Source organism: Acomys minous, assembly GCF_964271855.1.
Source record: "Acomys minous genome assembly, chromosome: 1".
Taxonomy (NCBI): domain Eukaryota; kingdom Metazoa; phylum Chordata; class Mammalia; order Rodentia; family Muridae; genus Acomys; species Acomys minous.
In genome coordinates, this window is record NC_140483.1 from 58359790 (window position 1) to 58384490 (window position 24701).

The following is a 24701-nucleotide window of genomic DNA, read 5'->3' on the forward strand; positions in this document are numbered from 1 at the left end:
ACTGCAGAATTGAAAAACTTCTAAGCCAAGCTCTGAGCTTTATGGGTGGCAGTTGCTTGGCAGCCTCCAGCTCTGCATGGAGCCAGTGCTTCTCTCAACTCGCTGTTCTTGTGCCAAGAGTCTGACTGGAGGGAAGGAAGGGAAAGGAAGGAGTTCTCCAGCTTGATGAGCACCTTCTGCAGTTACAGGCGTGCTCAGTCCCAGCGCTGCCACTTTTCAGTTGTATCACTCACACAAAGCTTTAATGTTTTTTTTTTTTTGCTTTGCCTCTCCTAAACTTTCAGATCACCCCGATTTAAATAAAGCTTAAATTTAATTTAAATTGGGGTTTTGATTTAACAGCAGTGTAAAGGGCCCAGCCAAGCCAAGCACATATCATCCCTTGCTAAGTGGCACTGTAAGGAATCCTGCTTCCCTCTTCATCCTTAAAGAAGCCCAGCTTCAAGGTGGAGAGCCATCTGTTCAGATTAGTACTGCAAACCGAGCAGGTAATGGACATGCTTTGGTAGTCACATTGTTTTCATATGAAATGAACATATACTACCAAACATGAATATTAGGAATACATATATTCAAATAAGGTTGTTTTCTTAATTTTATGGGATATGAATAATGGTTCAACCAATGAGGTTAAAAAAACAAAAACAAACAAACAAACAAACAAAACCCCCACAACTTCCGTGGAACTAAGGACCTAAGGACTCTTCTCTGAAGTTTTCGTGGCAGACATTTTGAAAGTTGTCTTTATGGACTCCTACAGTGGGCCATCTTAAAGGTTTAGTCTATAGTAGTCCAGTGGTTTTTGTCTCTCATAATTTCTTACAAAATTTTTAATTATGCGTATGTGCATATATATGGGCTTGTGTACATAAGTGCAAGTGCCCATGGATGTAAAAAGAGGGGTCAGATCCCCTGGAGCCAGAGTTACGAGTGGTTCTGAACTACCTGATGTGGGTGCTGGGAACTGAACCCAGGTCCTCTACAAGAGCAGCAAGTCTCAACACTGAGCCGTCTCCCCAGCCCCTCCCATAGATCAGCTCTGTAACCCCAAGGATAAGCCGGGTGACCTAAGCTCTAAGATACAGACTGTGGAGACGGTCTGATTTATCCTAGTCAGACAATACAGAACTGTGGGGCTCTGACTTCCTCTTGCTCTTCATACTACTGTGACACAGTGACAATTCCTATGAGGTTCAGTTTTCTGATCATTAAAATGGTGGTCATTGTAGCTCTTAGAAAAGGAGAGAGAGGAAATGCCGAGTTTAACCAGGCTAGTGCATTTGAAGCTTTTTATCACTCTAGGGTAGTGTTCAGAACTGGTCCTGACTGTCTTCCTCCCCCACATTTCCCCTTCCCTCTTCTTGTTTTTCTCCTCTTTTTAGAGTTTTTCAAGATGGAAAAGTGTAGGGGAATAGGTGTGCTAGTCACTTTTCTTACAGCATTGCTGTGGTCAAACAATGACAAGAAGCAACAGACAGGAAAGGTTTATTTTGACTCATGGTTAGAGCGGGGTTCAGCCGGGCAGGGGCCCCTTGGTGGGGGTGGGGCACAGGGTTGCTGCTGGCTCTCATCTCAGAGAGAGGGTATGAGGGACAGTTGGCCTATAGACCTTAAGGCTCACTGTCACAGTGACCCACTTCCTTCAGCTAAGCCCAACCTCCCAAAATAGTAGTTCAGATACAAAAAGTACAAAATCTCTGCACCTGGGGCAGGGGCATGTCACATTCACACCATACCAGCAGGCTTTTGGGAAGACACCTTTGTTTCTGCTTCTCCGATGATTACTGTGACTTTTGTGACGTGGACTATAATCATTGCTGCTTGCCCTGCTTGCTTACTAACACTAATTTTTTTTTCTTCTGTTTCATTACAGGAAAGACCAGAATGTTCTCTCTCCAGTCAACTGCTGGAACCTCCTCTTAAACCAGGTGAAGCGGGAGAGCAGGGATCATACCACCCTGAGTGACATCTACCTGAATAATATAATTCCTCGGTTTGTTCAAGTCAGCGAGGACTCAGGAAGACTCTTCAAAAAGGTATATAGACAGCCAGCTGTTGCTAGCCACAAAGGCTCTTGGCTGGAGTCGTGACACGACTTTGTAAATAAGTTCTCAGCTCACTGAACAGGTTTCCTACTGACCATTCTGTCCCATGTAGTCTTAAAGAAAAACAATATCTGAAGTGGCAGTTTTTAACCTTTCTAAGCTGAATTATTGATATTCCTTGGAAGACACAGCCACGGACCAGTACTATTATCCATCAGTTTTATATATTGATTTTTTAGTGTGCTTTGCAAAACCCTTGGGACTTAGGGCTCTTTAGTGTTATATCGTATTTTCCTCATCTAATTCACCCAGTAATTCCAGTATATTTATATTTTTAGTTTAATTTTCTTTCCAAGTTCTATGTTAGCCAACTTGGGCTGGTGCATGTGGTTATTCTTAGTGTGGACACTCATCATGGACTGCTCTCTGAAGCTTGTTTCTCATCTCCATTTGTTGCATGCATATAGATTGAGCAATTTAGCCAAAGAAAAACTGAAAATAATTGCCACAATCTCAAGACAGTTGTGTCAAATACCTCTTTTTCCATTAGTGCTGGAACTAGCCTCTTGGGAGCTCAGGAACCCCTTTTCCTGAGCTTTCAGGGGAGTCGTTCTTTCATAAGCTTGTTATAAATGTTGCAGAGACCCTGACTACTGTACATGGTAGTGGTCTTAGTCTGTGTTCTACTCCTGTGAGGAGACACCATGACCACAGCAGCTCTTATAAAGAAAGCATTTAATTGGGCTTGGCCTACAATGTCAGAGGTTAAGTCCATTTTCATCATGGTGGGGAGCATGGTGGCACTCAGGCAAACGTGGTGCTGAAGTAGTTGAAAGTTCTACATCCTAATCCAGAGGCAACAGGAAGAGAGAGACACTGGGACTGCCTTGTGCTTTTAAAACCCCCAAAGCACATTCCCAAAGACACATTTCCTCCAACATGGTCACACCTCCTAATCCCTCTCAAGTCGTGTCACTCCCTAATGACCAAGCCTTCAAATCTGTGAGTTTAAGGGCATCATTCCTGTTCAAACTTCCACATATACCATGTCTGATGTTCAGTCTCAGACATTCCCGAGAGAATTTCCAGGTAGTGACTATTACAGGTGGAGGATGAATACAGCTATTTATTCACTGGCTTCTGGATAACACGCCCAGAATTAAGACTAGAAGCTAAGTGAGTAAGTAGTCTAATAATCTCTAATAATCAGAATTATCACTGATATTACTATAGCTCATAATCAATTTCCTAATCCTTAACACTGGAAAAGGTTTTAGATATGATTTGATTTGGAATTAGTGCAGGATTTCTTCCATTTTTCTTGGCTGTCCTGAACAAAGGACTGAGCATTGTCCTGTGTGCTTAACTGTGTCTATGAAGGGGCAGTCTCTGTGTTTAGAGGCAGGGTCTTGGGGGTACAATGTCTGAAAAGAGGAAAAGGTAACTACCCTCAACTCCCACTGACAGTCCGCTGTGACCCGGTTGTGCTGTGGCGGCAAACCGGGGCCTTAGAGTTGACCTCTCTGAGCTGTGTTCTTATACTGATGATTTTACTTCTCAGGATTGTTTATGATACTTCATAGAAGAAAACATACAATAAGTTTGTAGCTCAGTACATTTTCACAAATGGAATACTCCTATGCATTCCCTGGTCAGGAGTCGGAACATTTCAGTACTCCAAGAGCACCATCTTTCTTCCCCAGCGTCTGAAGCCCTAGGAACAGCTACAACTCTGATTTCTAACAGCAAATTTTGGTCATGCTTAGATTCATACTTTGTATTAATAGAATTATTTATTATTTCTATCCTTGTTGTCTTTAAGTACATTATAATATTGTATAAATGCAGATGATAAGACTGTTTCTTGATTGTTGCTAAGTTGGGTCCAATATAGTATTATTAATTAGAGGTATGAATGTGATTGTTGAGTGGCCAATGTTTACTATTCGAAAAGGTGAGCCATCTCTTTTCTCTCTCCCTTGGGACCCCAAAAAATACAAAGAACTCTCTATCAAGTTGGCCAATAGATTAAAAAAAAGATTCATTCTGTTGGATTAAGTGAACTGAGCTCAAGAGCTGGACTTTTTTTATGTGTTTCTGTTCTCTAACGTTATAAACAAAACAGCAAATCCCTACAAAAATCAGTTTAGTCTATATGTCTCTGTGGTATCTTCTGTCCTACACTAGAGATTTCTCCTGGCACTTGGGTAACTTCAATTACATTTTGAAAGGTAAATTGTAGTTCCAGAGAGAAAGACAAATACAAGTGAAGTGCAAGTACAGAGAGCGCTGACTTATGCAGAAGAAAGGCCAAGTTTGTTGGGGATTGACACATCATTTCAGAGGCTTTTATAGTGACCAGCAACCAAGAGAGAGCACACTGAAGGCCTAGCATGGATAAGGCTTGTTGTTTTACTAGTAAATTTGGATCTAGTAGCAAAAGAAAATTTATTTCTTCAGAGACATGGGCTTCAGAAAAGATATTTTTATTTCTGTTTTTACTGCAGATGCCTGTGTTTTATGTTAGTCTATTAAATTTAGTGACAAAAGTTATAAGAAATGTGCTGAAGTCCATTGGTGCCAAGTACTGTGCTAAACATTATCATATACATTATTATCCTTAATCTTTATGGTGTATATGCAGTTATTGTCTCTTTTATAAATGAGAAAACAAAGGCTTAAGGATAGTGAGCAAAAATTGCAGCGAGGCTGGTATTTCAGTCCTGTCATCTGGATCCAGAAGCTGGTGTTTTCATTGCCGGGCTTGCTCAGGAAGCTGTAGAGGCAGCGTGCAAGGGAGAGGCTGTACTATGCCATTGAATCTAGAAAGTCATCTAGAGAGTGGGCCTAGTATTATTCTCTTTTGCACACAAACCTCCAGAAAACATTAACTCTATTGTTCCTCCCACCTGATGTGGGAAAGCAGCTCAGAGTAGTAGTAGTGAAGTTGGCAGCATGTTTTTCTCCCCAGATACAGATTTGCTAGCAAGAAGGGAAACAAAGACTCATTAAATGTGAGGTTTGGCCAAAAGATCTGGCCCAGCGCTAACTCAGCTAGTTTGGGGTTGTCAATTTGGCTACACAATTGGCCCCTCTGTGCTGCTGACCCTCCTAAGGGATACTCCCTGCTGGCCTGGCCCTCTGGCTTGTGGTTATACCTACTGGGACATAGTATGTATTTTTCACAGAGCTGTGTTGGAGATTCCTTTAAGCTAAATATAACATCTGGAAAGTAGCCTCCTGTCCACAGCTAAGAAACAGACCCACTTTGTCTAGGAGCCCAGGGAGACTTGAGTCCATTTGGTGCTCCTGACAGCTCCTTCATTCAGTGAAAGCTCCATCTGTCTGACCCCTGTTGGAAGCAAATTTGGATAAATATTATTACTACCACCTTCATTTATTTAATGTGGTGGCCTCAAACATGGTGACTCTCAGCCCCACATGGAAGAGGAATATTTTTTTCCTACTTTATCAGTTATGCTGTTTCCCACAGAGAGGAGGATAGTCCTATTTGCTTCCTCTTTTCACCTTGTGGATGACACTGAAAGCACCTCTGGCCCTGTCTTTTTCAACTCATTTATTCTGTCCCTTGACAGATGCTCACACTTAAGCTTGGAAACTGGTCAGTTCAGACAGTCCTGCAGCTCTTGATTGTATCCTTTTTTTTTTTCCTAGTTAGCTGTACCTAATTTAGTTTTAGTGCTCTATTTTTCTTTGGCAGAAGCTCGGGTTAAATTAAGAAAGCTAGGTCACATTCCCCACAGACTAGTAGTTCTCAACTTTGCCTGTGCATAAAAGTTACTTGGGGAATTAAAGAAAATCTTTGACCTTGAATTGACAACGATATCTCCAAATATTAAAAAGGATGCACTATAAGTGAAAAATGATAAGCATGACTTTATCAATTAATGGACTTTTTGAAAAGGTATTTTAGAGAAAATGGAAAGCCACAGACTGGAAGAAAATATGGCAATGCTATAACACAATAGCCAAGACTGATTAATTTATTTGGAATAGAGATTTATCTCTTGACAGTTGTGGAGACAGAGTTCTCAGGGGCTTGCCTCTGGCAAGGGCTCCTTCTTATAGTGTCATAACGTGGCAAAACCACCACATGCATGATGGAGCAGAGATAGAAAGGGAGAAGTTGATTTACTTTCATCTTTTTATCAGAAACTCACTCCTGAAATAACTAACCCACTTCCATAATGAAGACATCGATCCGCTAACGTAATCACCTCTTATCACTACTACACTGAGGACTAAGCACATGAACTTTAAGGAGGCACATTCAAATCATAGCAGCATACATCTGACAAAGACTGTAATCAGAATGGAGAATAAAAAAGCGTACAACTCAAAAATTAAGAAGACATACTATCTAAAAAGGTTTTTAAGTGGGCAAAACATTTTAGTAAACATTTCTCAACCAAAGACATACAAATGACCAATCAGGACACGAGAAGATGTTCAGTGTCATCCATCACCAGGGATATGCGCATTAGAGTCATTAGGGCCTACACTACCAGTTCCCTAAAGTGCTTAAAATGAAAAGAATTGACAATACCAACTGTTGTCCACGATGTGCAGACATCTTGTGCTGCTCGGAAGAGTGGGAAATGATAGTATTTACTTTAGAAGACAGCTCCTCAAATCTTACATACTCACCATCTTGATGTGGCAGTTCCAGATCTTTCTAATCATTTACTTAAGAGAAATAAAAGTATACGTGAAGGGGCTCTGGCCGGTGTGTGCATGCCTCTGGCAGGCCTTTCACTTCTCCTTGATTCCCTCTGTCTGCCTTTCTAAAAACCACAAGATTAACATTTCTAAAACTAGCCACCAAGGTCTGTCCCCTCATTTGGCCACTGTCTCTTTCCAAGGCTGAGTACTAAAGTCCAACAATCAAAAGCCCCCTTTGGCTCGCCTATTTGACATGTCCAATTTAAAATTAAACACCTCATCCTAACACAGGGTTTCCCCTTGCAGTCTTATAAACTGCCATTTTCCTGTGTGCCACCTCTGTCTCATCTCTGTCCAGAGGTAGTCCTTTGTCCCCTGGGATAAATACCTCTCCTCTCTCATTTCCTTCCCCTTCTCCCTCGTCCTTTATCTCCTCTCTTTGTTTCTTGTTCTCCGCCCTCTGTTTCTCTGGGGCAAATAAATCTCCTTTGTGCTCCGTTCATCTTGGTTCTGACAAATGCTTTTCTTTTCAATATGTTCGCATCAGTCCTGTACCTGGATATTCATAACAGCTTCTGATATGATTAAGTTAAGGGTTGTATGAAGAGGAATATATGCTTGAGTGTCCAGGGAGACTCTAAATGCAGTCAGAAATGTCCTTATGAGAAGGAGACTAAAGTTAGGAGAGAAGGCGGGCCATGTGATACAGTGCCACAGAGAGAAAATGCTGGACCACTGCCTTAGAATATAGGAGGAGGTCATGAAGCAGGGCTAGGTGCTAGAAAATGCAGACACAGAGTCGTCCTGAGAGCCACAAAAGCAAAAGTGACCCTGCTGCACAGAAATCTCCTCACCAGACAGTTACTATGACTGGCCAGTTTCCCATTGACACCAACTATCTTGATTCAGTTGTCAATTGCCACGATCAATACAACAACACCATGGCCAAAACTTGGAGGCATGAGCAAGGCTTATCTCCTCTTACAGTTTGTAGTGCGTCAACCAGGGAAGTCAGAACCTGGAGGCAGGAACTGGTACAGCGGCCATAGAGGAGTGTTGCTTACTTACTGGCTTTTGTTCCTTGTAACTTGTGCAGCCTGCTTTCGTATACAATCCCGGACCAGGACTACCTGCCCAGAGGCTGCACCACCTACACTGAACTGCACCGTTCCTTATTAAAAAAATCAATCAAGAAAATATCCCACAGGCTTGTCTATAGGCCAGTGTGGTCGGGGGCATTTTTTTCTTAAAGTTACCCCTCTCAGATGACTCTAGCTTTTCTCAAGTTGATATAAAAATTAGCTAGCACACCAAAGATACGGGGTTGGAAGTAAAAGAGGATAAAAGAGATTCAAAATTAAACACAGTACATGTTGCCCCTTTGATGGTAACATGACTTCCCTTGCATGCTGAGAGAAGATGGTTATACTATTAGCATGTTTTATAGTGTTGTTATAAATAATAATAGAAGGACTAATGCATACTTGTATGTGCATTGAGCAATGTCTCTAACAGGTATAGCTGTCCTTCTGTATCCACATTTTCAACTGCAGACTAAAAATATTTGGAGAAAGTAAGTATGTGTATTGTACATGAATAAGATTTTTTCCTTGTCATTATTTTCCTAAATCATGTAACTATTTACATAGCATTTACATTGTGTCAGGTGATATAAATGCTCAGGAAATGATTTACAGTATAAAGGCAGGTGGGTTGTATACAAATCTGTGCCACTTCATAAGAGACTTAAGCTTCACTGGATTTTGTTGTCCTCAGGGGTTCTTCTGTAAACCAGTGGCCCTAAGACACGAAGGTATGAGTGTGCTATTGAATGAGTGAATGGGAAAAGAATGATTTCCAAAGGTGGTGGCCCTGTGTTCTGCCTCTTTGAAAAAGAATTTAACATGGACATGTCTTTAGAAGAATAGATGAGTGATTTGATCTTCCTGCCCACCCCCACCCCCACTGCCACCATTACCTGTTCTACACTGAACTCAGTTTCTTCCTCATGGTCACTTGTAATTCATTTGTTGACACTTGTAGACAGCTATTCCAGTTATAATTAGTTATCCTCTTGGTAGGAAAAAAAAAGAAATTTTTGCGATTACTTGAACTTTATTTTCTCATTTCTGATGAAGAGATTGTCTTTAGAGAAACAAATACGATGTGAAGCTAAGATTATCTGAGTAGGGAATGGAAGGCTGCCAGATACTTCAAAGGCACATCTGCCAATAAAGGGGTCAGGTTTGCCACCAAAGCTGACACGCAGGGGAGCCTGAAGCTAGTGCTATTCATGGGGTTTTCGCTTTGGTTTCTGTGACACTGAGCAGCATTAGTGCTGTCCTTAGAGGTATCTCTCTGGGTGGTCCAGGATTATTTTAGACTTAGGTAACTGTAGGCTTTTGCTTAGGTTAGTATAAGTTGCCTTTTTAGTCTGTTAGTTCCTTGCTATCTAGCTACCCTTTCTGAAGGAGCCCACAGTGCTAGATACAAAATATTCCAAGGTATGTAGTACATCAATTTTTAGAAACTAAAAGAATAAGAGAATTTAAAGATTCATAATAAGGGGTGTGACGTGTGGATACCAGAAAAACAAGTGTCTAAATACAACCTTGTAAGTTGCCCTAAATTAGAAAACCATGCAGTCATTAAACATATTAATATACTGTGAGCACTTGGTTTTCTGTTTTCCTGTGGTGGAGTATATCTTGCACTTATTCTTGGTCCGGCGGCAACCTGTATATTTAATGCATGGCCTTCTGTGAGTTTCCATAGCAAACACAAGATGTTTATCAAGGCCCTTAATTTGGGAGCTTCAGATTCTGTCTCCTGTATCTCCCCTACCATGGGCAGTTCCCTAAGACAGACAGCTGTCCCAGTTTGCTTGGAGCTGAGCAGCTCCTGAGACTGGGACTTCCAGGTTTGACCATTCTGCTACTGATGGCATTTGGGTAGGTTCTACTTTGAAACTAGTCTTAATAATATTGCTATAGACATTATATTAGAAGTTTTCTTCCTACCCTGTAACTGAGAAATTTAACTTGTCATTGATAAAATAGTCTTGTGAGACCAGGAAGAAGTGATGTTGAAATTTGAACCCCCGGAAGGACTGGATGGCTCAGTTGATAAGGCCTTGAAGTTTGAACTCCCTGCCATTTCTCCTACCACAGACTGCCTCCCCAAGTTTTAGGATTTACACACAGCCAATCCTATGAATAATCTTTAAGTCTTACAGTATATGTACATTATAGAAAATTATGAAAACTTGTTAGTCTAATACTGGTCTCTCTCAGTGATTTGTTGAAGAGATCGTGGCAATTATCCTGTACATTTTACTGATGTTTAGCTTCTCCCTGTAAGTTAGAAGCTGGTTCTAAAAGCCTAAATGAAGTTTTATATTTATTATTATTACTATTTTTAGTACTTGAGATCTTTCTGCCTTGGCCTCACACCTGCTTTGATTATAGGCTTGTGCCGTCATGCCTAGCTTATTTCAAATGTATAATGTATATTATATCAGTTATTCATGTTGAATCACAGTAGGAAATACCTAGTTAACCCACTAGTCATGATGATAGCTTGACATCCCCCAAGGCATTCACAGCCTAAACCCTCAATTGTGCATTTACTTTGTTTCTCACATGAAATAAAAGGTAGTTATAAGAATATATATATATATATACACACATATACATACATACATACATACACACACACTCACACACACACACACACACACACACACACACACACACACACACACCCTGATGTCATAGGAAGGTTGGGTGATAGTTCACCCATTTATCAAGTACTTTAAATATCAACTGATAATTATTCATACTGTCATTTACTATCTCTGTGCTTCTTATATTCTGAGAAAAGGAGAGGGTTATTAATATAGCGCACCAGCAAGCAGACAGTGGTTTATAAAAATGTACTAATGGAATGCAAGCCACCTTGGTACCAGTTTTTTTATTGCAAGGTTCACAGTAATAATTATAACTAGAACTAAAAGAATGCTAGCCATTCTTTTTTATCAAGATGTATAGTCCATTTAATCAACGCAACAGGCCTTTTTGAGACGAGTAGTGCTTTTGTCATCTGTGCTTACAGATGAGCATAGGCAGAGGAGTTAGACAATTTCCTCATGGCTGTACATCTGGCTGACAGGAGAATTGAGATTCAAGCCTAAGTAGCCAGTGTCCCCTGAGTCACTTCTTCACACCGTCATGCTCTGCTGCCTGGTGTGCGTGGAGGCAGCAGTCATGTGGGTAAGGTGCCGAACCGGTTCCTGTGCAAGGAATAATGGCGTACCTAACTCACTGTCGTACGTGTTGATGTTATTATCAGGCCAGGCTTTCCACCGTGTTACACGTCTTGCTCAGCTTGTCCAGAGAGAGGCAGCACTCTTGATTTTAACTTCCTTCTTTCAGAACTAGCGTCTTTTGATTCTCCAATTTTTCTTTGTCAGAAGTAATCCTTTGAAATTCTACCAGCATGTCTGAACATGATTTTTATTTAAAATGAGAACGGAACTTAAATTTTTCCTTCTGAAACAGAATCTTCAGTGTTTCATTGTGTATCTTTCTTTGGTAATGATGTCCTTCTGGTCCCTTAGTTGTTCCAGTCGGATCTTTCTTTGATCTCCTCTACCTCCCTCTTTTCCCTTGGACATGGAAATATATCAATATATCAATATATCACCCAAGGTCAGACCTGAACTCATTCTGTGGCCCATGCTGACCTCAAGATTCCTGTGCCTTTGCCTCCTAGATGCTAGGATTTCATGTACGTGCCACTGCTTTTCCAAACTTAAACATGCAGATGTTGGTTAATGTTAATTATCTGCCCTGCAATTCCAGTGATGAATGATCACAGAAACACAGAAGCATCCATCTTCCTGGTTCTGACCCTTAGTTAGCCAGGCAGTCACTGTTAAATCCCAGGGACAAGAACTGTGATGGTTTCTGGGTTTTGTTTTTCATTTTGAAATAGACAAACCATCCTTGGGCCTTAGTTGTACTTCGGTAGTTTGTTGTAGTTTCTCTTGTGTAAGTAGGCACATGCAGATGGGTTCACACCTGTAATCCCAGTTCCCAGGAGGGCTGCTTCGAGCTCAGGGGAACCTAGGCTACATAGTGAGGGGAGGCCAGGCTGAGCCACATAAGACACCGTGAGAGGAACAACAGTAAATAGGGAGTATTGCTCATTATGAACAATTTGATATATTTTCCTTCAAAGCTTTTTTTAATGTATTTTGTAGAAAATGGGGATTAGATGATATCCACATTGTGTGTAATTTTACATATTTTCTCAACATTTTTTAAAACATATCATTGCATCCTTTAAAAAAAACCACTTTCTGTAACTGTATAGCATTCTGTTTGCCTTGGTGTCCTCATATGGTCTTTCAGCTCTTACGTTTCTGTTAACTTGACTTTCCATATGGAGAGTCTTATATGTACAGAAGCAATCCAAATTCTGTTTGGCATCTTCAGGGAGTGACTTGTTTTTAGGTGATAAAGTAGCCTACAGTTTCATTTAGTATTACTCTACTTCCGTTTAATGTAAAGTCAGGAGAGTATTTTTTTTCTGCCTTTCTTTCTTCATTGTTTCTTTGATCTCAGCTGAGAATGGCCTCAAAGCTTTGTCTGAGCCTGGGCCCTGGATAGTTCAGAATAACTGTCACCACACTGAGTATCAGCTTCTCATTTCACATGAAGAAAATCACTCATATCCTTATTTGCTCTTCCTTGAATGTCACAGGAATCAGTAAAACCTGAGAAGAAATTGCTATACAGAACTGTAACAGCCAAATGCTGTCTGGGTGTGTTCCTGTGTACCTTCCCCCAGCTGCAACGGGCTTTGCGTCTCTAAGCTAATCTTTTTTTAACAGTATTGCTATCACATATGTTAGAAAGGAAATAAAGTAGACGAATCAAGAGATCCAGTGTCTAACTTTAATTATCTCTTCTCCAAAGTCAAGATAAGCCAATCCTTGCAGCCATATAAGCATCACATCCTTTCCTGTCTTGCCTCTTCCCATGGCCTTGTTTTCCTTTTGATGTTCATTTTGAGGGTGAGGACTAGAAGAGGGAAAAATTTAAAAAGGCATTCTCTAGTTCTCTGAGTTAATGTGGCATTTCTCGACCTCAGTGTTCTCAAGACAAGAAAAAGTGCATGACCTACCCAACCCTTCTTTTGAGGATCCCTTAAAATTAATAAGTAAACATTTTAAAAACATTACTAAGCTTAAATCCAGAAGCCCAGTTAACCACTTTAGTCTGTTCTTTCCACTTCCATGGTATTATGTGACTGTCCACAGTTGTTTCGTGTTGAAACTGAAACGATAAAATTGCTATAGAGATCAAACTACATACACTTCTCAGCTTCTGGCAGTTACTAAAGACAGCAGTATAATGAGGGGTAGTTTGTAGTTTGTTGTCTGTAGGAGCTAGGGAAATGAACTGATTCATGAAAGATGAGTCAAGTAGGATCCATTAGAGGGAAAAGAATTGAGCTTTTAATTTGTTTAGTTGTCTACTTCCAAGATTCTCAATTATCCAACTACTTCTTATCTGATGGAAATATCCTTTTTTTTTTTTTCTTTTTTCTTTTCCAAAACAGAGTTTCTCTGTGTAGCCTTGTCTGTCCTAGACTCACTTTGTAGACCAGGCTGATCTCGAAATCACAGAGATCTGCCTGCCTCTGCCTCCCAAGTGCTGGGACTAAAGGCACGTGTCACCACACCTGGCGGAAATATCTTTTGAATGATTTTTCTTTTTCTTTTCTGGCCATCCATGAGAATGATCAGCACCAAGGGTGTATTTTGGCAAGCAATGAGAAAACATGTGGGGAGAGTTTGGAGCCTGAGTAAGAAGAGCTTTGGGTGGAGTTTGAAGTGTATGTAGTCAAAGAGAAACACTGGGCGTGTTAAGTAGAACCCTGAACTCTGAAGACCATGTCTTCTAGTCACATTGGTGGCAGTGTTCCACTTGGGTTGTATGGAAGAAACGATCGAAGATCCTGCTGTTGTAATTCAGAGAGATAATGGAAACTGAAACAGTGAGATCTACTAAGAGTCTGAACAAGGTATTATATGTGCCTGAGAGAGCAGACAGAAGAAGGGTTAAAATTCACTTCATTTAACAGATAGTTATAATACATGTCCTATGTACTAAGCACGGAGCTGGCACCAGAAAACAGCAAATAACTAAAAGGTCTTGCCTTCATGGAGCTTGTGTTCTCATAGGAGAGCCACCATCAATAAATTTGGGGTGTGGGGGGAGTTGGGGAGCATAAAATGAGGTAAATAGTCCATAAGTCCTAGGAATACAGGATGGCCATGGAAGATCTCACTGTTAAGTTGGTATTTGAACTGATTGTTGGAGAAAATTATGAATTTTGCTGTTAAACTCTTTGAGGAAGCTATTTCTGGTAGATAATGACATTTCGAGTAGACTATAGGAGAGACAAGCTAGAATCAAGGAGAAAAGATAAGTAAAAGAGGTTTCTGCAAATAAGTCAGGTAAGAGAAAATAGATTAAAGCAACATGGTGACTATGGCAACACTGGGAAGCTGTTAGCTTTGAGGATGTATTTTGAACCAATAGGATTTGCTGCTAAACTGTGGCACCGGAAAAAAAAGAAGTCAAAGATGGCCCTCAGCATTTGGCTTGAGCAATGGGAAGTTGGACTTCCTGTTTGTTCATATCCCAGGTAGGAAAGTATGTGGGATAGCCACTCATTCTAACCCAGCCTTGTAATTAGTAAGGAATCTGAAAGCTGAGAAGTGACCTGCCATGGGCCATTCAGGTAGCAGTAAAGATACAACTGCATATCCCAGGTCTTCTAATTCTTTTAAACTTCCCTCCAGGACTTAACTCTACATTTCCTGAGTTCTGTTTCAGATGTGGGAAAGGGAAGTATTTGTAAGGGCAAAAGCTGGAAGGAATATTTGAAAACAACCTATAGAAAATGGACAGGTGAAACCAGGAAGTGCGTATTCAAAGTAAATACCATTTGAGCATTCCGTTTCAGAGCTGTAGGCTGGAATCCGGTGGAGTCTGATACTGTCCTTCCAATCCCCTTCGCACAACAGTATATGAAGGGTGGGAGTGAAAATTAATTGTACCCTACTGGCATTATTAAAATTATCAATGCATATCCCCTTTTGGCAGGAAAGATGAAAAAGGATGTTACGGTGAGTGTAGATGATTTCTGACACACTGGGTGGGCTTATCCACAGCTTAGATTTAAGGATGTGACTCTGAGTTTGTTGCCTCTGACCTGATAGCTCTAGGCTCCGGAATCGCTGCCTCATCCTCCCTCTAGCCCTGTCGCACAGACAGGCCCTTACTTTTTCTTAAGTAAAAACTCATGCCTTTTCATTTAAGACAAGCATATTCTGACAGCACAGTCCTCACAAGATACATGCAATCATACATCTTAGTTAGCCCACAGCTGAAAGTCTTTCCTTGTTCAATTTCATCCCGAATGAAACAGGTAATTGAAAGGCTTGCTTCCTGGTGACTGATTGTATTAATTCTAGTGAGTCTGAAGCCTGACACTTGGTCCAGCCAGTTTTGTTTATGTGCTTACTTGTCTATGCCTACAGTGTTTACTGGTTTGGAGGAAAGGGATCGTTGCTGTTTATGAGTTTATGAGTGGAAAAGATCTGATCTGCCTCTGTGGCTTGTACTCTAGTTTTTATGTCAACTCTCAGTGGGACTCAGGGCCTGGGGAGATGGCTTAGCTGTTAAGAGGACTTGCAGAGGACTATGGTTTGGTTCCCACCACCCACATGGAGGCTCACAGCCATCTGTAATTCCAGTTATGGAAAATCTAATGCCTTCTTCTGGTGGTACACATGTATACATGCAAGCAAAGCACTAATACACATAAAATAAAAGTTTTTTAAAATTATAATCTATCTAGGATTTATTTTTCTAGCCTGTTTGCTCTTTGTGTGTATGTATGAGTGTACGTGCATGCATGTGTATTTCTGTCTTGTCTCTCTGTCTTGGGTTGAACCCAAGTTTTGCATACAGTAGGCATGCACTCTATCACTGAACTGCATCCCTAGCTCTGTCCTTTTTTAAAGGTTACTTTGAGACGTTGTACATTAGACATTAGAAAAGTGAGAACAATTAGAAGGCCATTGGAGGAGATGGTGAGGTCCAAATTAAGGCAGCAGGAAAAATAGAAGAAATGGAAGAGACACCACATTTCTTTGAATTAGAAGGGATCAAGGTGTTCATTTTTATGGCATAGGTATACATATTGGGGAAATACTGAAAGAGGAAAACAAATCCTAGCCTCTCTAGACTATCAAGTTTCTAAATAATTTCTGGGTGACTCTTCTAAGAACCAGAGCAGCTGTGTTTATTAAACATACTGTAAATCTTGGTCAGCTCTCAAACCACGTTCCTAATGTTCAGCCCAGAGCTGGCTGCAAGCTCTACTGTACATGTGCCACTTGGTAATAGGGTGTGATCAAATGAATTGGCTTCCTTCACGGCCTAGAAGTTACTTCTGTTACCCTTCCCTAAATGTCTTCTAGTTTTTAGCTTGGCAGTGTCCTTTTGTATTCAGATTCAGTATTGGTTCTCGTGACCTAAAACTTGGATCAGTCAGTAGGCTGTGGCCCGATGATGTGACAGTGCCACAGAAGCTTTTCTTACTGTTTTGTTTTGTTTTGTTTTGTTTTCAGAAAAAGAGAAAAAATAAGCAAGCCAGCCAAGAGAGAGAGGAGAAATGGAAGAAAGGCTTAGTTTTTTTTTACCTTGGGAAAGATCACTGTTTTCTTGAGAGGCGAACGTTTGCAGAACAGCTTTGTAAGGGAGCTGAAAACAATATTTTTGAGTTTTCACAACTGGAGGTTGAGTTTATGGAACTACTTGGAAAAATTTTTTGAATTGGTCTAAGCACTTAGGGTTGTTTCTGACTTGAGGTTAGTGGTGAATCTGAGCTAGGCAGAAAGGAAAGAGAGTTGAGAGAATTGAACTTTTACTCAAAGCCCTGCTGGGTTTCTGAAAATCCCTTGAAGGCTGTATGAAACCATAGTCCCTTGGATAGATTTCTTACGCTGCTGATTTGGATATATTAAATTGCCAAATAGATGATGAAGGAAACGGGCTACATATCCCAGGAGAGCGGACATAACAGTTGGATCTGTGGTTAGCAGAGGACTTTTACCACACTTTCAGATCATCTCTTCAGATGGATTGAGTTCTCCAAGCCTGCCTTGTGCTTCCTCAAATATTTTTGACCCCTTCTAACTCATAAGACTCGCGCTTCAGAAGTTTGACTTGGCATGCACAAGTCCACTGTGGAAAGTGATAAAGACTAGTGAAGCTTTTAAAACTATTCTCCAGAATATAAGAAGAGTAGCAGACAGGAACCAGCCTGGATTGTGATGAAGTCTCCAAGTGATTGCTTTGTTTATCTTCTTATTGGTTTAATTTCCTACCACGATTTTGACATTGTCTTCTGGTTGTTACCTGTAGACTAGAGATATGTTTAGAGAACTTTGGATTAAAATCTGGTTCTTGGGTAAAGCAGCTAAAGTATTCATTCATATTTTGTAACATTTTAACAGTAGATTGGAGCCCATGGTAAAAATACCAGGCATAGTTGTGACAACCTTACCTTTTAAAAAATCCTGTATGTATTAATTTTCTTTACTTTCTTTCTATTTGCTTTGGATTTCTGTATAATAAAATATTTTTCAACCTCTTTAGAATATTTAGGAGTAATTAAAAATTATGATACAACCAGAGGCATAAATTACTCTTTCTGCCTGGGTTTATACACAGATTGTCATGCTCTGGCTTGGAAATCCTGTCCTCAGTTTTTCAGATTGCTTATTTCAACCTTGCATATTTGACCAGGAAGCCATTATTCCATAAGGAATGTGGAATTAACAGTCCTATCCACAAGCTAAAAGGACATCTTAATTAAATTTGGGAGGGAGGCATTTGAAAAGACACACTAGACATCGTTTTGTACCCCCATAGTGCCTATGGAGAACGTTCTTGTTCTCTATGACTGTGTCCTACCGTGCCCTACATGCTGGACATAGCCCAGGAGTTGGTGGGTAGAGACGACCAGATGAGAGGCCAGCTGGGGCCATGCTCTCCCTTTCCAGGTTGAGAAATCAGCCTGGCACAGAAAAGCAGAAACACAGCTACTTTTTGTGTACTGTGATTACTTTCTGTCATCACTATGACTAACAATTGATACACGAAAATATTCTTTTGTACTCTTTTTCTAATTACTGTTTTTATTAATTCTTTGAAATTTTCTTACAATGTATTTGGATCATATCCACACCTCCCTGACCCATCTAGTATTCACCCTCTCCTTTCTACTCACCACCTAACTTCAAGGTTTTTTTTTTCCTTTACTTTTCTTTTTTTAATCCCTGTCTGGTCCCATTTGTGTTGCCTAACTACTCTTGGGAATGGGGCATGCTCTGGAGTGTGGTATACCTACCAGGCCTCTCAAATCATTGAGAAAAACTGAACATCAATAGCTCCTCGGCTAGTGGTGGAATTTCACACCCAACAAACTTCTTTTTATGGTAGAATTTTGTGTGGCTTGAGCTTCTGAGGGTCTTATGCATGCCGTCAAAATTACTGTGAGTTCATATGGACATCCGCTCTCTTATGTGTGGAAAACAGTTTCCGTGATGCTATCTGTGGCCTCTGGGTCTTAGATCTTTCTTAAAGATCCTCGAGGGACAGGTGTGATACCATTCTCTTCCTTACTGTCAATGTTTATGGACTTTCTTCTTGTTTTTGTCCAGTAAGGCTTATTTAACATGAGAATACATGTATGACACAATATTCTCGAACAGTTTGTGAGTTCAAATTCCAATTCTGCCTTTAGTAGCTGGAGAGATTGTTTGACCTTTCTAAGATTTGGTAGCATCTATAAAGTGGAGATAGTAATAAAGCTATTACAACTGTTAAATGAAGTTATGTCCATAAATTAGCACATATTAAACACTGAGTAGAAGGTATAATTATTATTTTGTAATTATTAATTGCACAATGAAGTCCAGATCCTTCAGAAACTTACGTTGATGAAAGGGAGGAAGACATTTACATGAGTAACTCTTATCAGGGCAATGTAGATGTGAGAAGGGTCTGTAGAGAGCATAGGTTAATGGTTGCTGAAGAATAAGTCCAAGTAGTAAAGGAAATTTTCATATACAACTTGATCGTTTAATGGAGACAGTGAGCCGATGCATGCTAGCAAACATCCTAAAGCGCCATTCCTGTAGCCTTAAAAGATATTGCTAATCGTAGAATTTCTCAGTCCCAGCTTTTGACATTTGAAATGTATGAAATAGAAAGTGTGTTAAGTATGCACACATATAATGAATGAGCAATTATAAACCATTTTCTGAAGTGACTGCTCACACAGGTCAATGCACTGAACTTTTTATCAGCATTTAAAAGGCTCTGGTGTACTCGTCTTGAACTACAGCCCTTTGTATCACTCCTGCTGTTGTAATCATTTTCCTGTCTTTATTTATATCCTCTAGTATTGCCTCTAAGACAGCACAATCTGACTTTGCTAATTGAATAGGCAATAATGATTTGTCTTCTAATACTCATACTAATCTAAGTACTTCACTTCTGATACCATGTGTGTGAAGAAATTTTCTTATACTAAGCAGTTCTGCAGTTTTTTGAAGATACCAACTGGGTATCCTGTAATTTACTTCACTTCTAATGTTTTCTAAAATTAACACACATTTTACAAACTACGAGCCCAGTTCTACAAGACTGCCACCTCCCTTCAGCTGCCCATTACGAAATCAGCTTCTCATCTATCATTCTGATGGATTGACTATAAAATAAAATTTCTGTAAAATTCCCCTTCATACGTTTGATTATTTTCTATATCAACCCAGAACTCAGGAACACAACTTACGTACCCCAAAATTACCATTTCATCATAAAAGGCTACAATATAAGCCAACCAGAGACACAGGACAAAACCTAGATTCAGAGGCTCTCCAGCCTCCCAGGGCACCCCATGCACTAAGCCAGCTTGAAACATCACAATGGAAGAGTAGTTTCTTAAATCTCTGGTCCTTGCTGAGCAGCTCAGCTAGCTGTCTCTCAACCTCCTGCTCTCTAGGCTGCGGCTGAAAGCGAAACCTTTTTTTTTTTTTCTTGACATGGTTTATGAAATTTATTCCTGCTGTTTCATGAAGCTCTGCCTTAATTTACCTGTATTACTACTGAGTTTTATTTATGAATATACTACATTTCTTTATTTATTTTATTCTTGATGAGCATTGATGACAACCAATATGAACATGAACATTGTCATATCTACATGCTGGTATACACCTGCCCAATAGCAAGATGAAATTGGAGAGGGATTTCTAGTGAGTGAAAAAAGATTTTAATAGTTAATACATGGAAAGGTAGTTTGTGAGTTTGGAAGAGAAGCTGCAATAGGGAATTACACGTGGACGGAACAGGCTTCAGGACTTTAAAACAGGAGAAGGTGGTGATTAAGGTGGTCAGCTAAGTCACTGGGTTGATGAGTTGTTTGAAACAATGCTGAAATGAACCCTGAATTCCAGATTAAAGAGCTGGAGCATTTTTCTGAGAGTAGTTGGGAACCATGAGGTTTCATCTGTAGTTGAATACTGTTTCCGGAAGTATGGGACTGTGATTTATGGACGGGCAGTGAGAGAATGCAGGATGGTAGCAGTTACAGGAGGAATGAAGACTGTAGGACACGGTTCTCTCCATCAACCATGTGCTTCCTGGTGATGGCGCTCAGGTTGCCAGGCGTGGCAGAGGACACCTGTACCCACTGTACCCTGTTGCCTGCCCTTCTGCCTTGTTTTTTGAGGCATAGTTCCTCACTAGCTCTGAAGCTCGCCAGTTCAGCAACACTAGCTGGCCTACAAGCTCCAAGGGTTCTTGTGTCTCCACTTCCCCAGTGCTAGGATTGTACCTATGTGCCATGCCTGGCCCTGTTTAAGGCTTGTTTATATGTCTCATTTTAGAGCTTTGTGTAGAATTCCTCTATTAGGTATAATTTAAGTCACCAAATGATTCCTAAGACTTGATTCTAGATTCTCAATCACTTAGCTGATGTCAGAAGATGTCGTTTGAGTTAGATTTAATCTCCTCTTTATAGATTGTGGGTTTTGAAAATCCCCTGGGGAAATAAGAGGAACCATATTTAAAACCTGAGGTTTTGTTTCTTTCTTGTTTTCCCAGAATGCCCTGAGAAGGGAACAACTTGAGAGCATAAGCGTGGCAAGCCTTCATTGCTGCCAGTAGCCATTCATTCTTCCATGTAAAGCATGTTGCACATGTTTATTGGGAATCTAGAATTGCACCAGACCTGGTGAAGGCTACAAACAAAGTAATCTCTGTGTTCAATGTTTAAGCTTATGGTTGTGTGTTTAAATATGCCATTTTAGGTAATTCAGTCCAAATTTTATGCTTCATTAGAGCTACTGTGGCATAAGAAGCTCTGCCATTTGAAAAGGCAAGTGAGGGGCAAAAAAACTGAACAGAACTTTCATGAACTTGAAGGGCTAGACATACAAAAATTCAGACTGAGACAAAAGAATAGCCAGGTCCAATGGTGCAGGCCTATAATCTACTCTGGAGGCCAAGGCAGAAGAGTTTCAAATGTAAGGCTTGCTTGTGCTACAATGTAAGTTCAAGGCAAACCTGGACATCTTCGTGAAAGCTTTTCTCAAAATAAATGTAAAATAACAAGGATGGGAGTGTAGCTCAGTGGTAGAGTCCTTGCTAGCGTGCAGGAAGCTCTGAATTCCATTCCCAGTACAAGGTGGCAGGAGGGGTGCAGGACCAAGGCTATGAGTAGGATCCCATAAGCTTTGGAACACTGCAGGGATGAACTTAGAAGTAAGGATTGGTCATAAATAACTTCAGTGATCTCACAGGGACTGAATAAAGTCTAGCTTCAAACTGTCTTCATCTCTAACTGGATTGAGGAGATCCAAGATAGGTAGTGGCTAGAATCAGATTCAAATTCTCCCTCATGGAAAAGACTAATTTATTTCTTCATTTGTCATGTACAGTGTTTGACTTCTAATTATAAATAAGCAAATGTGGAAATAAGGTATCTGTGGCCAAAACCTGATACATAATAGCCTGTAGGAGACACAAATAATGGTGTTATCAGACATTCTCTTTAGACTATGTTTCAGTGCCTAAAAAATTAAATTATGAGAACAAATTTTAAATGATAACTTTAAATAAATGAAAAATAACAATGTTCATGAAGCAGCTGAACAAATATTAACAATCCTGGTTTTTCATTTGTTATACTCAGCCATTGAAAAGAAAGATATGGTGTGGGGCAGGGAAGCATAGCTCTCTCCTGGAGCACATGCTTAGTACCATGTGCATGGCCCTGGGCTGGATCCCCAGTCAGTATCACGCCCCACAAAGAAGTACTGATATATTTGTACAGGATGGATAAACTTTGAAAATGCTGTGTTGAATAAAAGAAGCCAGATACAAAAGACCATATGCCATAAGATTCCATTTATAGGAACTGTCTAGAATATTCTAGTTCATAGAGACAGAGTAGATTAGTGGTTGCTAGGAGCTGAAAAGAGGGTAGAAAAATGATTACTAACAGTTATCAGGGCTCCTTTAGTGTGATGACAGTATTCTGAAATTAGTGGTGATGGTTTATGAAACTGTATACATTAGGAAATATTGAATTTTGAATATTTTAAACTAGCAGATTGTATGTTGTGTGAATTATATATCAATAACAGAAAGAACAAAACAAAATTTTATGATGAAAATGCACTAACTAAAAGAAAAGCTTAATATATGGATGAAACACGGCTGAATAGAGAATTATCATGAAGATAGACCATAAAACAGTATACTGAAGATTGGAATGATAAAAGGATGAAAAATACAGAAAAAAGCATCAGATGAGTGGGCAATATTTGAAGTTCTAGAAGAAAACAGAGAGGATGGAGGGAACCATTCGTTGAAGAAAAACTGGCTATCAACTGTCTGCGACTAGCAAAGTTATTACGGAGTAAACACACATTATGAACTCCAAATAAGATGAATCCAAAGAAGGTTGCGTGTGGGTGAATTATGATCACATTGATGAAAGTCGTGACAGAGAAGTCTTAAAGCACAGGGAGGAGGGCTGGCTGCACACAAAGGAGCAACAGCAAAGTTAACTGCTGCGTTTTCAATAAAAACAATGAAAGATAGCAGATAGCGGAAAGAAGTATCCTTACAAAATGAAAGTCAACTAAAGAGATTTCCACATAAGAAAATATGAAAAAACTATCACCAGCAAACTCACACTGAAAGAAATAATAAAGCCTTTTTGGGGTATGTTCTTGCTATGTAACCCAGGCTTAGTTTTGGCTTTTCCTCCTGCTTTAGCCTCCAAGAGATGCTGGGATTACAAACATGTGCCACCGTCCTTGACTCTAAATAATACTTAAATAGACCGGAAATGATCCCATAGATGCTTGGATATGCAGGAAAGAATGAGAAGCAACACACACACACGTGTGTGTGTAAATAAACATTTACTATTAAAAGGCAAAAGTAGTAATCTCTTGTGGGGTTTTAAGTGTGTGTGTGTGTGTGTGTGTGTGTGTGTGTGTGTGAGTGTGTGTGACAGTAAACCAGCAATTGCATCTGGGTCAGAATCTGGAAAAGGTATTGTTAAATAAGCAGTTAATGATTAATTTATAGTACACTTTGGCAAGTCAAGAATATACCCTGTAGGCTGGCAAGATGGCTTAGTGGATATGGAAGGGTACTTGCCACCAAACCTAACCTGAGTTTGATTCCTGAGATTCAAGAAACAGAAGGAAAGAACTGATTCATGCAAGTTATCCCTTGGCCTCCACATTCACATCATGGTATTTGCATGCATACGCACGTACACGCACACACACACGCACACCACTAATGTAAAACAAACAAAAGAACTTTTTAAAAGAATATATGATGTAGCAAGAAAATCCACAGAATCAACTAATCTGGGCCCTTAGAGGCTCACAGAGACTGAACTGCCAACCAGGGAGCCTGCATGGGACTGACCTGGGCCCACTGCACACGTTACAGTTTTGAGGCTTAGCCTCTTTGTTGGACTTCTAACAGTGGGAGCAGAAGCTGTCTCTGACTCTGTTGCCTGCCTATGGGGCCCCATTCCTCCTATTGGGCTGCCTCTTCTAGCCTTAATAGGATAGGAGCTACCTAGTCCTACTGCAACTTACACTGCCATGGCTGATATGCATGGGAGGCCTGCCTTCTTCTGAAGAGAAATGGAGGAGGCGACGGGGAAGGAGGACTGAGAGAGGAAACTGTAGTTGGGATGTAAAGATAGATGGATGGATGGATAGATAGATAGATAGATAGATAGATAGATAGATAAAGGACTTGAAAGAAAAAGAATACATGCTGTAGGCTGGGTATGGTGGCACACCCATAGTAATCCTAGCAGGCAGGATGGAAAGTTAGGCCTACCTAGGCTGCATGGTGAGACCCTGTATCAAAAAAGCAAAGCAAAACAAAACATTAAAAAGAGAATACAAGCTGAAAGTTATGGTAACCACTAATGGAATAGTGTCACTGCCAGTCTAAGAAGGAAAACTGTTCGCCACAGGAAAAAGAAGGTGGGTCAGTAGAGGAGGTCTTGACCACAAAAGGTAGCACCCACTGTTTTGGTGGCTTGGGTGACAGTACTGTCTTGTATCTTAATTTTGGTCATGGTTCAAAACTGCATTTTTCAAGACACATAAAATTATATACTAAATGAGATAATTCTTACAGAATTATTTTTAAATAGCAGAGAAAAAGGAAGATAAGAGAGAGAGGACAGGAGAACATGAACAAGCAGGATAGATCAGATAGCAAACAGTAAGTTGGTCAATTTAAACCTGAATGTTTGCGTATTTGTTAGTAT

General features: G+C 40.2%; 1 protein-coding gene across 8 annotated transcripts in view; it reads left to right on the forward strand.

The window, feature by feature from the left end:
• The window catches only part of SRGAP2 (SLIT-ROBO Rho GTPase activating protein 2), a 224160-nt gene that overhangs the window by 111769 nt on the left and 87690 nt on the right, over positions 1 to 24701 (forward strand). For all 8 annotated transcript variants that reach the window (XM_084791026.1, XM_084791029.1, XM_084791030.1 and 5 more), the window contains exon 4: positions 1874 to 2036. In XM_084791026.1, coding sequence (XP_084647152.1) covers positions 1874 to 2036 — 163 coding nt within the window. The remainder of the gene's footprint in view (positions 1 to 1873; positions 2037 to 24701) is intronic.